This window comes from Anopheles cruzii, chromosome 3 (genome assembly GCF_943734635.1).
Source record: "Anopheles cruzii chromosome 3, idAnoCruzAS_RS32_06, whole genome shotgun sequence".
NCBI lineage: Eukaryota > Metazoa > Arthropoda > Insecta > Diptera > Culicidae > Anopheles > Anopheles cruzii.
In genome coordinates this window covers 31,444-47,535 of record NC_069145.1, presented here as the reverse complement: position 1 = coordinate 47,535, position 16,092 = coordinate 31,444, and the positions used below count along the sequence as shown (strand labels likewise).

Below are 16,092 nucleotides of genomic sequence, written 5' to 3'. Positions count from 1 at the left end.
AAAGATATTTTCCTGCACACACTTCTTCTGTTGTATCTTTACGTGGATTGGATTAACTGAATTTCGGGATGGCAGATTTTGTGTACAGTTGTTGCGATCCATACCCTGTCGGCACCATGCAAACACGATGCTGAATGAAAGACATTTGCAATGCTCGCAATCCCAGATGTGTCTTGTTGCATGTTCTAACAACGGCGGGCACGGCGTTGAACTTTATGCTTGGAAACACATCAGTAAGGGTAGCAAAAACCATAGGATTCCGCGATCTTATGATTAAATTTTAATATTTTAAATTCGCTGCCAGATACCTGCGTATTCCATTACACGCTTGAAAACCATTCACGCGCGTCCTCTGCTATTTGAAGTACTGAAAACGACGTGCTCGAAGCATTCGATATTTAATCAAATTTGTCCATTACCGTATGTAACAAAAACGTTAAACATACTAAAGCCAATGAATCGAAACACGTTAAATGACTTTGCGTTCTCCAATATGGTGTTAACCTTTGCCACGGCCCAATCAGCTCTTCCAAAGTAAATTTTGGATTAAACTTGAACATTTTTGTAACATTATTTATTCATAGAAGTCGCGTATGCCGTCTCGAACCATGCCTTCCTGTTTTTCGTTCCATGGCTTTCAATGGGCCAAAGCCATCCTTTAAAACAACGAACGAAGATACGAAACTTCCCCTTTGACAAGAGAAGCTTCATATTTTAATCTCCGTGCTCTGGAATGTCAAAATTATCAGATGGAAAATAATGCATTCACCTACATACACAATTTGCCACTTTCGGTGCTAGGTAGCCACCGAACATTAAAAAAAAGATCAAAAGATGAACGATTTGGTCCAAATTGCAAGATCAAAAATGGGCGAATGTTAGAAGACTCGCCAAGTTGCCAGGAATAAGATGACAGTTCGATGCGGGGGTCACAATTCATTATTATCGAACCGTTTTAAAAGTTACACCTAAGTAAAACCAAGTGTTAGCATCATATGAGATATGAAACAATTAACAAAACCCCAATATTTTAAACGGCTTTGATTAATGAGACAGCATAGTGCAGAGTTAGCATAGGAAGAAGATGATTAACCTAGTTTGGTTTTTTCATTACATCGCGATTGCACATCACTATCAGAGTATAAAGAACAATAACGGCTCAAATTACCTTAATAATTGAAACGCATATTTACACTTCATAATTGTAGTACACACGCTGCCTTAAAACTGTGCGATATTGTGCGAAAAAGCCGATACACTGTTTCAAAGAGAAGAGAAGAGAATCAAATAGTGGTAGAAAAAGAACAATGAAATGGAAATGGTAAAATGGAATGGAAAATAAGTATAAGATAATAGTTCACTACCATCTTCAAAACTGCATGACTAAGTCTGCATTATTCCGTTGCATCATCCGCAGAATCGCGCTGAATGTGAATATCAAAACGGCAATCGAATTCATGTCCGTGACCTCATTTTACAACGGGGGTTTCTTAATACCACCAGTCTTCTACATTATTGGAATGTCCTTTAGTTTCAGAGCATGGTGCTGTTTCCTTATCATTTCGTGTCGTCTTTTCCTCGTGATCGTACCCGAGCTTCATTGAACCCTGCAAGCTTTGCGGTTGCTCCGTTCAACACCGCTGGTGCAATCTCCACGACAATGTTTAATTAGCTGGGTTCTCCATCGTTCCAACTTCAAGTATTGATCAGGCACATGCCCCTTCCGTTTTAGTTCGTTTTGCTCGGTGCAAGAGTGATGCAGACTTCACACCTTCAGTGTGCAGAAGTAGAACATTCGGTAAAACCTGCTACCACACCGCTTGCGCCAAACCCATCTTTTGAAGATTCGTGATCTTGATACAAAAATTGGAACAAAATTAATTAACGACCGAAACGCAAAACCATGCTAAATTATTGGTTGCACGACATACGTACCAATAAATGAAATTAATAAAATGTTCAAAACAACAGCTGCAGAACAATTGAATCAAAATGCACCCACGGCGAACGATAAGTTTGTTCCACAAGCAATATTATTATTTAATTTTTAATTTAGAAAAAAAAACAAACATATTTGACTATTTTTCTTCATAAATAGGTAGGCTAAGTGAACTAAGAAGGCTAAGAAAACTAAATTGTGAAAGTTATCTTTGAAACGTTATGCTGATGAACTCGGCAAATTTTTTTATGTTATCTGTTACTTGTTTGATCCTCTAATCGATGAGGTTTCGCCTTAAATCGCGGACTATCTTACCCTAAACTTAAAAAAAAATCTTTGTCTTCGCAAAATTAGAAAACATTAGCTCGAATTTTTGAATTAGCAAGTACAAGAACCATTTTCAAGAAAGCTTTCAATTTACCAAATGGAACTTCGAATCGGAACCGTTAGCCGGGACATCCACCAAACCGTTTTGATTAAGCACATCAAATTATTGCAACATCATCAGCTGTAGGAATTATCGATCGATTTATGTGCAAACCGTACGCAGTCGCATTGAGGTTTTTCTTTTTTCCCAGCAAACAACAAACAAACTCGAAGAACACGGAATTCTTCTGACAAGCTGGAGTCGTGCGAGGTTCTTGTGACAAGCTGGAGTCAAGCTGAGGAGCACTTGTAGGTCGAAGTTCGATTCGCGTGTGGTTGCCTAAAACCTAGACTGCACATTGCTAAACAGCTAGATTACCAGACTAACAATTTCATCATTTGCTGGTTCGCCCGGTTAAAATTACGATTATACGATCAAATGTTCATGTATTCGTATTGCTGCCGCAATATTGTTCCTGTTTAGTGCACAAACTTGTTAATTTCAATGACACATTTTCCTCACAATTCATAACCTTGGTAAGTAGAGTGGTGATTCCCCCACAGTGTACCAACAAGAGAGTGCAGAGTGCTTTCAACAAGTCGTAAAACTATTGCAGTGTAATTCCTTCTCACAAGTACATAAATTATGAAAATAAACAGTATTTACAAACAGGGACCATTGATAGCTTGAATAGTTTAAACCAATCCTGTAGAATGAAGAAAATAATAGTTGAGCACTTTTACTATGATGCAAAACCGGGCAGCACTTCAATACCAAATAGAAAAACGTTGTAGGTCAACGTAGGAAAACACATTTCTTGCATAGTCAGTGTTCCGTGCCACACTATTTATCCTCATAACTTAACGGGGAAAGTTGGTGTTTCCATTCGATGGAAATCCACATGGAAAAGGCAACACCGGTTGCCGATCAACGCCAAGAGGTATCTTAATCCTTATCGATCGATTTCGCCTAGCTTTTGGATAATGGTATGCGTGCGAGAAACATTCTTGTTGTTATGCTCATAATTATGTTACGTATCCCTGCAAATACGTGCAAGGAATATCGTTGTATTATTGGAGAGGTTGTTGTTTAACAATTTCGTTACGTGATTCCTGTCTCCAATCTATCAACTACGTTTTGATTAAACAAGTCTTCTTGCTCGGCATATATAAAATAATAACACTAAAATCAAATTGAAGACAATTTCAATTAGAGCCTAGTTTAAACATAGACCTAACAAAAAATCATACACCGATTCGTGAGAAAATTTTCAATAAGGGCTCTTTCCAGGTTAACTATAGCTATTCACGAATACCTCAACGTGTTGCGTTTTTTTTTAACTCTCTAATATTCCGTTTCACATTAGACCTCTAAAAAGAAGCAAAGAAATGAACTCAATTAGGTATTGTACATTACAATTTGATCACATTTCAGCATTGCTCCGCTTCTATCTGATTTTGGATGATTGAAATTGATTTATATGGCGAATATATTCGAAAGTGTGGTAAGTGGAACTGGTAGCCGATGGACGTTGGGATCTCTAATTTTAGTGCAGCTGTTAGCGTATAATGAAACCGGTGGCCCTGCTACTATGCTATGTGTTGCTCTCGCTGGTTTGTACGCATTGCTAGCAGGTAAGTGTTCGCTGATAGCGGATTAATTTTGAGAGAAAACATTTGCAGGTTTCATCATTTCATTATCTTTTTCATTGGTAACACACGAAAATCCCCGTTTTCTCAAACTCAGTTTCCTTTCGCAGGAACCTGCAAATCTGGCATCAAATCATTGCAGATTTCTTACCTTCGCACAACGCATCGTCTGGACTTTTTCTGCTTGTTTCTCGCCAAATGGATGGACTTATTAGCTCTGTTTTCCGCCTGTGCCATTCTTGTGCGGACGCTCAGTTCTTCACTTGATGCTATGACTGGCGGCTTGGCCCGGATGTATCTCTTGGGTATGTTTAGTTGGTGGCTCTCTTTCTTTCTTTAAAACTGTTTTGCCGGCTTTACAGGACGCAACTCTGCCGCCAACGAACCATGGCCGGACGTAATCGGAGTGGTAGTTATCTTCATAGTGACTGGAATGTTTATGCTCGGACTAGAAAACACTCGCATATTCGGATTTCTAATGGTGGGCGGTGTGATATCGGTTATTATGTTGGTCGGCATCATCACGGTATTTACTGGAAGTGTTAGCCTGCTCCATAGTGAGCCTATGTTGCCGAAGGGTATAGCAGGGGTAAGCCTGATCTAAACATAATAAACAAGTGTGATATTTCAAACTCATGCCTTAAATTTGTATAATGATTTGTGCCATCCAACAGCTTCTTTCTGGAACGGCTTTATCCACATTCACCTATTCTAATGATTTATTGACCGGTAATTACATAAAACGGCTCTTGGGGGTGCTTGTGCTGTCCATCATTTTATTATCCATTGAACTCATTGGGGCGTGCTGTACTATGTTGCTAAAGTTCAGGTGAGCGCTACATTCAGTCTATAATAGTTAATAGTAATATATAAATAGTTCCCTGAGACTTGGTTATTATTTTTACCTTTCAAACAGTACCAACCACGCATACGAAGCTGTGCCACTGCTCTTTATCCTGGAGTTGAAGGACTTCCAAAAGCTTATTCCTGCTGTGGCGTGCTTGCTGGTAATAACCTGTTCTGGGGCCTTGTTGGAGCTGTTTCCCGAGATGTTTGCACACATTGTACAACTCACCACTTCAGACTGGAAGATTCTGTCGAAGCAGATTGGCTACGAGAGTAGGGAAAGTGGCAGCCCTACACTCACCATCTTCACCGGTGGCAGCTTATGTGCGATGCTAGCTTTTGCTTGTCCATTGGAAAACCTTACTTATATCCTGGCAGCCAGCCACATATGTGCGACGTTACTGCGTTCATTTCTCTTTCTTTACTCTCCGTTTCGACCACATTATTTAGAGCAACAACAAAGTGGGTATTCGATGTTCCACTAAACTTTATGTCATTATATGCAAAAACTACTTAAAAGCATCTTTTCAGGCGATTCTTCATGTCTTGCCTACAGTCGCCTCAGCACAGGTCCACCGTATGCTAACGAAAGCACTGGAAGGACGGGTAAAAAACATGTTTGGTGCTTTCGAAAACCGACAAACTTCTGCGCTGCTACTACCAATGTTTTTGCGAATCACCTGCTTCCTGGAATGAGAGGAGTTCCGACTTCTCAAGCCGGAAATAGGGAGGAAAACGAGCGCGAATGGTTACTGCTGGGGGAGCCTTCATCGCCAAAAGCTCCCAATAGCAGTAGTATGCCCAGCATTGTAGAATCATCCGTGTTGTCTGATCAAGTATCTGATATCGAATGCATCGCTCTGGCAAAACCAGAGAACATGGACAGCGACGATAGTTCTGCGACCGACATTGATGCCATCGTAGACGAATATCGTCAAAAAATTAAGATCTCGACGGTTGGTCCAATGGATAGAGAGTCACTACGTCTGCCAACAGCCAACAGCTGGTATCTGGCAATCATCTTTATCGTTCTTATAGTATTGGGATGCGTCATAACGGCGGCCGGTTTGATGCTGTTAGAAAACATCGTCATCATAGTTGGAGTAACTGGTTAGTAGCAATGTGTTGAAAATTTTACAAATAAGGTAAACGTTTCTTTTCGTAGTTGTTCTAACTCCAGCGGTGGTCCTTTGGCTATTTCCACGACATGATCAAACAAATGCTGCTCGTCCAAGCGTTTGTATAGTTACTTTACTTTCCTCGTTCATACTGTTTGCGGCAGTTTTTGCTTTATCGTGGCCAGCATTATTGCTGTGGTTTCTTGCCGGTAGGTACAAGTTCAACAAAGCAAGGAACGTTACCGAACCTAACATTGTTGTCTATTTTGCAGGGCTATTTTTATTTATTCGCTGTGATACATGGTGTTGTCTTTGCCTAGAACGGCCTAACACTCCCGGTATATCTTCGTTAGCGGCAACCGCGCTTGTTACTTCCCGCTCAGCTCAAGGATCCATTTTGCACACTCGTGTGGCTTGCAAAAGTTGACAATTGGATTCTACGGATAGTGAGATTTTCGAAGATGAGGACACTGTAGAAGAATTCACGGATTGAATATGCAACAATGAGTAGTACTGTGTCAATTGAGAAATTTTTTTCACTGTCCGATCTTCACATGAGACCGATTGCGAATATTATGGATAAAAAGACGTGTGAGAAATAAGCAGAGCGCTAAAACCAACTATTTCCATCCATTTTAACATTGCTCTAAACCGAATGCGTTAAATGTGATTAAGCAAACCAAAGTGCATGCGATAATATAACAATACTGAATAACGTAATGGGAGGTGAAGTAGATCAATAAAATTAGAGCCTATAATACGCGGCCTTGAGTATTTACCAAGCATAGCAACTATTTTCAGCTTCTCAACTACTTCTAAAGTATTTATATAAAAGACAACGAATACATATGACCTATTAGGACAAAAATTGGACGAACTAGAAACTGATGAGAGATGTGTGATCTACAAGGCAAAGCAATTCTAATTCTGTAATACTGCAGCAATACTTTTTATCAGTGTAATTCCTAATGGAGTTCTCATCTTAAAACGTGCAGTGATGCTGTTGTGTTAGTCTTTAAATTGTCCTGTGTTATCTTGTACAATAAAAATTGGCTCATTCGTTAACAACTCATAATAATAACATCTGATAGTATTTACTACAACTTATTTGGAAAATTATTGGGCTTAGAGAAAGAAATCAGATCCTTTCCATTTTTCCTGGCACATTTTTGGCTACCAAATTTTGCCTACAAATAAATCTAGATGAGAAAGAGAATGCCGCTTTGAAAGTCACTAACAAGAGTGATGTTCCTTCCCTTTCAACAGGTAAGAAAACATTCACATCACAAACAATCGCATATCAAGAAAGGATATACGCTGAGTTGGTGTGAATGTAGCCGGCACGGATAAGAACTTCGTAGTAGAGCCAACGCGCATGCTCAAGGAAACAAAAAATCGGGCATTGTGGTGGAAATCTTTAGAAAAGAGTAGCGAATATGCTTTTCTTGCAGACTGTTTTGGCATAAATGGAGCTGACGAAAGTGGTAACTTAAAGTGATGTTTATTCAGTATTAAGTTAAAGTGTTAAAACCCAAAATTTCGCAATCATTTCCCTAACCGCTAATTTTCCCTACCAAGTACACAAACACTCAAGTGTGACAATGTAAATATTAGTGGTGCCAGTAGCTAAATACAAACAATACACAAATCAAATGCGATATTCTGATGTGTTTGCAAATTGAGTTGTTAATTAACAATGTAATGTTGGAAATTCTCCGTGTTGGCAGATTCTATTTGTCAATGTAGTGTATTCCTATTTTCTCTTATTCCACGAATACAACGATACTGTGGTATGAGCTAGGCCTGTCGAGCGAAAAACGCAATTTCCATATTCATATGTGTTTGTACCATCGCCTGAATCAGAGGAAAATCTTCGATCAATGACCAAATCAGTTAGCTTTCACAGCACATCCGAAGAGCAGCAACCTGTGAGCCCGCCTTGGCTCACCTGGTTTTATATTACAATGCACAGAGTGTGTGAGTACTCGAAACAAGTATTGTGGCCAGCTTCGAGATTGTGAACAATTATCCGCGGTTACCTAACAGTATGATGACAAGGTTTCACGATGAATGACACGGGCTGACAAATCCCAGTGGCAGCAACAGTAGTGCAGTTATCGTTAGAAGAGAAAAGCGTAGAAATGTGCTCTGGTTTTGCAGTGTCCAGAAAAGGTATAGTGTTTTCTGTGATTTCTATTTCTTGGTTCAACAAAAGGATAGCAAACTGCATCAAATACAAAACCACATAAGCAAGCACATTTAATTTGTCACATAATTGCGAATCTCGTGTAAATTGGTCATTGTGTACTATCTACGAAGTGTCTGCACGGTGAGACGAACACGACGTTCTATTGTTTCAGTGCATGAAGCCAAAGGCTAGTTATCGCAAAGCCTACGTAAAGGGCAATTAAATGTGAGTATGAGTTCAATTTCTGTGCCTTTTTACCAAGTATACACATTGTGGGTTGATTTTACAGCAAAGCTTTTAATGTAGCAAATTTCCCTTTATCGTTAGATTGACCATTTGTCAATGAACCGGTTTGATACGATTCCAAAATTATGTTATTTAAAAATTATCACAATATCATTGTTGTCTATTGATTTAATCATTGCAAATATGTGAACAAAAGTTCCAAATAACAACAGGTCCCAGGGAATTATCATTAATATTTTTAATAACCAAATCATTGTTCGCAATCAACATTGCACTATTACAATTGCTTTCAGTACTCTTTAAAGTAAGTAAAACTTTATCATAAACTTCAAGAAGTCATGCTTAGTTTCGTGCTTCAGGGTTACCAATGACAATATCTACCGATAAGCATGTCAGGTTGTCTGACCCAATTAGAACTTACAATCCGGTAGCAATACAGCTAGAAGTTTGTTTGAATGTATTATTTCATATTCCATCACTCCTCTTGGCACCGGTGCATTGTGCAAAATGGTTACAGTTGTAACTTTAAATAAATTCAGAGAATCGAACCCATTTATTCATACATTGTGCCTCTAGGAACCCTGAACGCTTTCGATAAACCAACATTCCATTTTTTGTCCTTTTGTAAATAGCTGAAGTGGTAAGGTGCCATTTCGTTTCTTCGCGGATAACAAAAGTACTGCGCAAAACCGAGTTGAACCAAAAACCATGCGTTCAATTTGGCACAATTCAATTTCCAACGATTTCTCATAATGGTCGCTATTGCTTGTCATAGCAGATTATCTATGTACAGAGAATGCAATTGATTATTCTTTGCTAACTTGCTATCGCGCTAGAGTTCTGAAACTTTCAAAGCAATATATTTTAGTACAATTCTATAATATGCAATAAATAAGGAATTCGTTTGTTTAAAAAATATGTTTCAAACCAAATTATGAAATAACGAAAAATTACACATTAAAGTTCTTAAACTAACTAATTAAAATAGTGTTAACAAAAGAAACTAAATAATCGTTTAACAACGTGTTTGTTTAATTTTTTTACTGAACTTATTAAGTACAAATCGTCACAAAACGCCTAGCATGTGTTTTTCCAATATGTGTTAATTAACAGAGTTATGTGAAACCAAATTGGTTGATAGTGGGCTAGAATTCTTTATTCACAGTTCGATAAATATTAAAGGACTGATCAAAATGAACAGTTTACAAAATTCTTGTCTAATTCAGAGTGCCCAATAAAGTAAATTATGCAATTCCATTCTCTAAGCTATAGAATTGATTTCTGTAAAACCCCATAACCTAGTTTGCAGCAAGACGATGAGATATGGTAATAAGATTGTATCATCTATAACGGATTAAAACTGTCGTCAGTCGATACATCATGCTTTTCAAACGAAGACTCAGGGCCTGGGGTAGCGGCAGCGACAAATCAAACAATTCGATGGTATCAAAAGAAAGTCCTAAATCGTTCGGTATCGTTCGTAGTCGAGAGTATTCCCAAACAAGGCTCATTACTTCTTATGTCTATCAAAAGGCTATGTCGGCTATTAATAGGCACATAACAAAGCAGGGGTATATATTAAAATGAAACACGCACTACCTCCAAATATGCAAATATGATTAGCTATAAATTTCGTTTCCGAACATGACCGTCTGATTCACAAATCATCAATATATTTGTTACTGCTCGTTGGAAAGGATGTGGCTCGGCGAACTAGCAGTCCTGCAGTCGTCATTTTGGGTTTCAACTGAAAAGAGTTAGGTCGGCTACTGGAAAGTGTAGTACAATGGAATTAAAATTGAAACATTCTCCTCTTCAATTGTACGGGCATAAAGTGATCTGCCATTCACGAAACAACCTCAATAGAGTAAGACACGTGACTGAAAAGCCACAAAGTGTCCACCCTATTTATCGAGCGAACAGTCCTTTAAACGAAACCAATGCCGTGTTGCGTCGTATGTTCAAACCGGTTTCGTTCAAGCTCGATTCACCCGCACTTTGTAGTGAACAGGGTGGTTACACTAATAGAATTCTTATAAAAAATAAAACGGTTGGGTTAAAGGTGCAACGCGAGGAATTCCACAAACCATCCCGGAAACAATTAAAAATTCCGTTGCTTACATTTCCGAGGTAAGAAATGTATTCATAAAACCCTTCTCTTCTATACTGATGATACAATTTGTTCTCCAGCCAACTAGTCCAATAAATATGTTTGAGATGCTATTCATGTTTAGCCGTAAATTATATCTATTATCAATATTATTAGCTGTGCAAATTATGTGTATTCCGTTTTTCCCTTATTTGCAGCACCAGTGGTGGCCAACGTAGGAAACTTGGTTGTTCAAATCGCAAAGTGCCGTGCACGCGACTACAACCTCACGGAAGCCATACAACTGAACTAATTCCGGAGCGGTTTCAATTTCTGTACAATGCGAACACGTTGCACAAATTGAAACAAGTACTAGCTGTAACGGGACGGTTCTTAAGAAGCAACCGTTCCACTGTAACACCATTTCAATGCGGAGCAAACCCTTCTTTCTACGATCTACAACATGTACAGCTACAAAGCACTTCATTTGCTGTACTTCAAAATGAGCAAAACCGAAAGCAACACAGTTGTTCTACTGCACGCAGCAACGTGCTAGGAATTACTTTGGAAACTTTCAACTTACCACCGGCGAGCACACGTGCGTTCAGCAGCGCAGCTTTTACGGCAAAATTACATCGCAGAAATGGAAAGCGAAGAAAGTCTTTCCAGGATCTCAGCAGCGAACAGCATTTGAGTGGTCAGTGCATGCCAGTCAACAAACCGTCAACGTTGTTACAATCGGAAGTAGAAAAAGTGCTGCGTACGTACCATAAACATAGCATCCAGTGGCATCTCGAATACCTTCAAAGCTGCCAGTTCCAAGCAGAGACCATTCGTCATAAATTTCGGACATCAAGATTGTTCTCTGCCAATGGTCATATCGATAACCGACTTCTAAACCGGGAGCATTGCGGTGAAACTTTACGTTGCGACTGCACAATCTACTTAGCGGAGGTGCCCAGCTTCGACCAGATCGAGCAAATTAGCATGAGCAACTTTTCTCTTGGCCCTCTCAGTGAAGAAAAGCAACAAAAATTACACAACCTTCTAGACAGTTTATACCAGCTAAACCTGGAATCTGCGGGAAAGAACGGTTTACCGTGTATGGATGTTCCAAAAATAATCCTAACCGATTATTCTACGAAAAGTGGTGGTGGGAAGCCAAGTGGTGTTGGCAAAAGGGAGTGCTACAACAACAATCATACACAAAACGCTGTATGTGATACTGATGATGACCCTAGCAATACAATATGCAGTGGCCAAATGGCAAACAGCAACACTAAGAATTGCTTTCTGAAAATACCAGAGTTTACTGACTCAAAGCAGCGAACCGGCGAGTTGCAAATCCCCTTCGGCTATTGTAGTGAAGCACGTCCACCATAAAACGAAGTGAAGTGACCCACAAGTTAACGTATTGTTGGCATCGCAGAAACTTTGATGCAGTTCAGAAGTTCATCAGAAGGTAGCGAACTTCTTCCTTTTCTGGAGAAAGAGCACAGTGAAACTAGAAAGGGACAGTACAACTGAACTCAAGTTTTGGTGATAGCATTTATAAAGCATGGTTTCAATTATGGATGTAGAATCAAACAGACCAAGCTGTGATAACCGTGTAATTCTATCGCAAAGTGCAGTCAGCCAGAAATCGATAGATCTCGATCTTTCACCGAAATCAACAAACTCTGCTACGAAGGACGAAGAATTGACCGATTTGTCAGCATTAACTACTGGAAGTGACCAACAGCCGCATCTGAGCCACAGTAAACTCACCACAACGCTGGTAGCAGCCCCGGCAGTAAGTGCAAGCTGTAGTAACAGCATAATCAGCGCAACCAATTCCCTCAATGCTACCGAAACGGATCTTGTCAAGAGAACAATGAAGTTAGATCTGGTAGATGCTTCCAGCAATCCAGTTCGATCGATGAGCACAGCATCCTCGAGTGCAAGTGCAGCCAGCACTACTCAATCAACAACTTCCACTTCCGTGGTGACAACCACCACGACCGCTATCATCATGAAACATCGTAAATTGAAAGAACGTACTTTTAGCGATGACATTGGGTCTCCAAAATCCCCCGCATCTACATCAGGTATTCCATCTTTAAACATTTTGCAATAATTGCCTCGATTGCACTTTGGGATTAATAACAACAAAAAGGAAGAGATGAAAGTCAAATGAACTGATTGTGAATGTATTTTTTTTTCTTTTCATTCTATCACATGCCCGCATGCGCTGGGCGTGTTTGTGGGGTGTCAACGATACTGTCAAATCAAACCATGATCACTACGCAAGTAGAAGTAGGGGACGATCGTAAAGCTCTCCGGGACGCGCTGTATCAAGGGATCTTCCATCGTCACCGCCGGACTATCTTTGCTGTGGGCAGTTTCCTACGCATGCTGAAAAGCAGAAACTCGTCCTACAACACGATTCGCAGCTCATCTGAAGGAGAAGACGACACACGATAATGAACAAAACACTTTATGTAATGCAATCCATTGTCAACTATTTAGTTATCGATCAATCAATTTCTTCGCCGTTTCCGTTAATACGGTTATAGTTTACTGTATTATTTCTTGGTAGCTAAACTTGTCACATATTAATCCCACCGAAAGAAGTAAGTGTTTCATTTTGTGCTTTGTAAAACCATAAATGCGCATTTAAACAAACCGAAGTTGTGTGTCCACATGTTAGGATTCCGCCATGCACCAAACGCTTACCAAGAACAATTGCAAAACATGAAATATGTTTTGCTCCCTGTGTTATCATAGATTTTATCTAATTAATTCTCTTACATATTTTCATTAATAAAACGACGGGTAGCAAATTATATTACACAACGTATTTATGATAAACCGTTATTATGTTGACAAACCACATTCCATACTAAAATAAATCAAGTGAAACTCCGATGCTCACGAATCTAGCTTCAGAGTTCAATACGTGCTTGACTCCTCATTGCTTTTGAGATTTTAGATCAAGTAAAAGAGCTTATTTCTATTATTCTGCATTCCACGTGGTAAAATAACAGCCAATCGAATGTACTTCGACTTAAAATAATTAAACATACTCACATTGCTACTCCAAAGGACGTTGAACTAGATTTTAAAAAGCGGAAGTGCAGTTCCTCACATAGTAGAAACAATTTCGCCCCAACATTTGAAATGCATAGAACTAACAGACCAAGTCTAAAATGAGTGATAATAATTGAAAAAGATCATGCTTAGGTATCATTTGTCCACTTCTTCGAAAACAACCATCAACACTTTCGACTGTATAACTTTAAAAGAGCGACCAAACACACTATTTGCCCTGTCATATAAAACCAGTTCACAAATGTTTTTTATGTATCCAAAATGCTTTAGAACAGAACATACGGTAGAAAGCATGTACAATGTGAGATGTGAGTGGGCAAAGGTACTACATGTTTTGTTCTTTTCAATCCTTACCGTCAATTTACGATTACTTAGTTGGTTACGTCGCATGATCTTAGTAAAAATCTTTGTAGACTATGCAACCCCTATTACCAACGCAAATGCTTTTCCTTTGCCTATTTAGAATTGTCCCCTTTAGTTTGCATTGCAAATATACTTGTCTCACGCGAAAGAAACATGAAAAGGCAACGATCGGAAAAAGGAAAAAAATGCATAGAAAAGAACGAATGAAACAAGAACATTACCGATTCAATATTAACTGCCAATTGAATACAATCAAGAAGAAGTTGTGCGAGAAGTTAACAGACCAGCTTGGAACGAAAGATTAGAAGCGACGGAGAATTAAATGGAATTAGTTTATTTTATAAGTATGGAAATTCATTCCATCTGAACAAATCCAACGTAAGATTTTTATGTCAAGAGCAACATTGAATTATCAATCATCGCAAGTGACAGATGACCAACAAAAAAAAAAATTTAAAACGAACAGTTACGATGCAAACCTTCTACCAAAAATGTATTTTCAAGAAAAACCTTATACCAAATATGAAGACGAAATGCCTATACCTCCTACAAATGGGTTCAGCTTGAGTGTTATAATAGTTATCGTAGTTATAATATTGCATAGCATAGCGGTTTAAAGAAGAATTGCATAAAAAGGATGAACATTTTGCGGCATGGAAGATGTAAGGTTGCGCGCGACTTTAACCCACGGCCACCTTACTATCTACAGCGCATGTTGTAATTTATTACTCACATTAATTCCGAAAGAACGAGCTCTCTTGATCGCTACGCCTGTCTCATTGTTGTCGTTTTTTATACAAAAAAGGTGTCTGCTGATCATGGGAGAACTCAACGAACCTTCAAAGTAAAGTAAATTAATAGTGAATGATATGTGGTGCATAGTTAAATTAGTTTTAAACGCAGCGAAGACGAACAAAGGCACCTCAACGGGTTCACGCAAGGGCAAATAAATTAAGACACAAAAACTACAAACACTATGGTGGAATGAGGCCACCTATGCTTATGGTCGAGAATGAGCAAGAGAACGTGGTTTAGGGATATGCAACATTAGAGCACTTAGACATAAAAACATAGGTGATGTAGCAAACAATTGGGTGAAAACGTTGGTATACAGCCATGGTAGACTGATGAAGATCATTCACGACGTGCATTTAGCGAACTGTCTAGCTGAATGAAAGAGTTTAAAATGAAAGTGGAATGTAACATACATGCATAGGCAAGCATGTTAGCTCATATAACTGAACAGACAAAAAATAAAAGGCCGAATGTGTGTGGTTTTCAAAGTTGGCAGGTATTCGATTTTTCTACTTTAAAAATTTTGTTTTAAAAAGTGTTTTGAAACAAAACAGTCCACAGTCTTGATTATCGTTTCGTGCATTTGAAAATATATGAAGGCATTCATGTTTTTACCACGACAGCCCGAGTTGCATTTCAAGGTAAATTATAACAATCAGTATTCAAATTAATACTGTCCGAACTTGATTTGTTACCGATATTGTTTAATTCATTTCCAACGATGTATTGAATAAACGTGAACTTCAACTATGTTCTGCAATGATCGGCAACCTTATTTGGAATGAAAGATTAGAATATATTTACTGACGTAATCAAAAGTTGCACATTGTTTTGTATAGTTCACAGAATGCAACCATTGTACCAACCTTTAACGACTTCAGTTATTTTGCTTGAAAAACACTGACGCAAAACCACTCTACATAACTCAGTATCAATGACCTTATCAATTGACTTCCTTCCCTACTTTACACTATACTTTGTACATTCTTCACATTCGACAATTAGGTTGTATAAAGAAGCAAGGATTTTATTGCTTGCCAAATGTCTTCTTCACATGCTAAAACGCGCGCGTTTCAGTAATCACAGTCGTTGACACAATGCATTCTATTTGGTCCGTACATTTCAAAACACACACTCCCGTGACTTTTTTGCGATAGAAGGTATTTAATTTATGCTTATATACGTACGTACGAGACACGCATACTATTTATATAGTGGTTTCACCTCAACAAACAGTGTAACAAAGCATTTGGTGGGGTGGAGGTGGAGGGTTCAGCATGTCATGTGGCAGCTAACGGCCAAGTGCGCCTGTGTAGTTCGAATTAAACGGCTTTACTTCGAAACAATATTAGTTTCGACCGTTAGCTGGCAATGGAATCAAAGAGTTCAGTCATTCATTGAA

General features: G+C 38.8%; 3 protein-coding genes across 5 annotated transcripts; all 3 read left to right on the top strand.

Moving 5' to 3' along the window:
• Positions 1 to 2,606: 2,606 nt before the first annotated feature.
• LOC128272104 (high affinity cationic amino acid transporter 1) lies at positions 2,607 to 6,967 on the top strand. Of its 2 annotated transcripts, none has more exons than XM_053009838.1 (9): positions 2,607 to 2,842; positions 3,741 to 3,810; positions 4,066 to 4,260; positions 4,318 to 4,544; positions 4,630 to 4,784; positions 4,872 to 5,263; positions 5,333 to 5,911; positions 5,967 to 6,128; positions 6,192 to 6,967. In XM_053009838.1, the coding sequence occupies exons 2-9, from the start codon at positions 3,768 to 3,770 to the stop codon at positions 6,344 to 6,346; spliced, it is 1,908 nt and encodes a 635-aa protein (XP_052865798.1). In that variant the 5' UTR covers positions 2,607 to 2,842; positions 3,741 to 3,767; the 3' UTR covers positions 6,347 to 6,967. The 2 variants fall into 2 exon arrangements, with proteins under 2 accessions (XP_052865798.1, XP_052865797.1); XM_053009837.1 differs by having other exon boundaries at positions 3,741 to 3,940.
• A 3,343-nt stretch (positions 6,968 to 10,310) lies between these two features.
• LOC128274293 (uncharacterized) lies at positions 10,311 to 11,825 on the top strand. Its single transcript, XM_053012431.1, has 2 exons — positions 10,311 to 10,483; positions 10,661 to 11,825. The coding sequence occupies exons 1-2, from the start codon at positions 10,311 to 10,313 to the stop codon at positions 11,823 to 11,825; spliced, it is 1,338 nt and encodes a 445-aa protein (XP_052868391.1).
• Positions 11,826 to 11,993: 168 nt separating this feature from the next.
• Positions 11,994 to 15,453, top strand: LOC128275312 (uncharacterized). 2 transcript variants are annotated; one of them, XM_053013775.1, is made up of 2 exons: positions 11,994 to 12,529; positions 12,736 to 15,453. In XM_053013775.1, the coding sequence occupies exons 1-2, from the start codon at positions 12,001 to 12,003 to the stop codon at positions 12,903 to 12,905; spliced, it is 699 nt and encodes a 232-aa protein (XP_052869735.1). In that variant the 5' UTR covers positions 11,994 to 12,000; the 3' UTR covers positions 12,906 to 15,453. The 2 variants fall into 2 exon arrangements, with proteins under 2 accessions (XP_052869735.1, XP_052869734.1); XM_053013774.1 differs by having other exon boundaries at positions 12,733 to 15,453.
• The last annotated feature ends 639 nt before the right edge of the window (positions 15,454 to 16,092 follow it).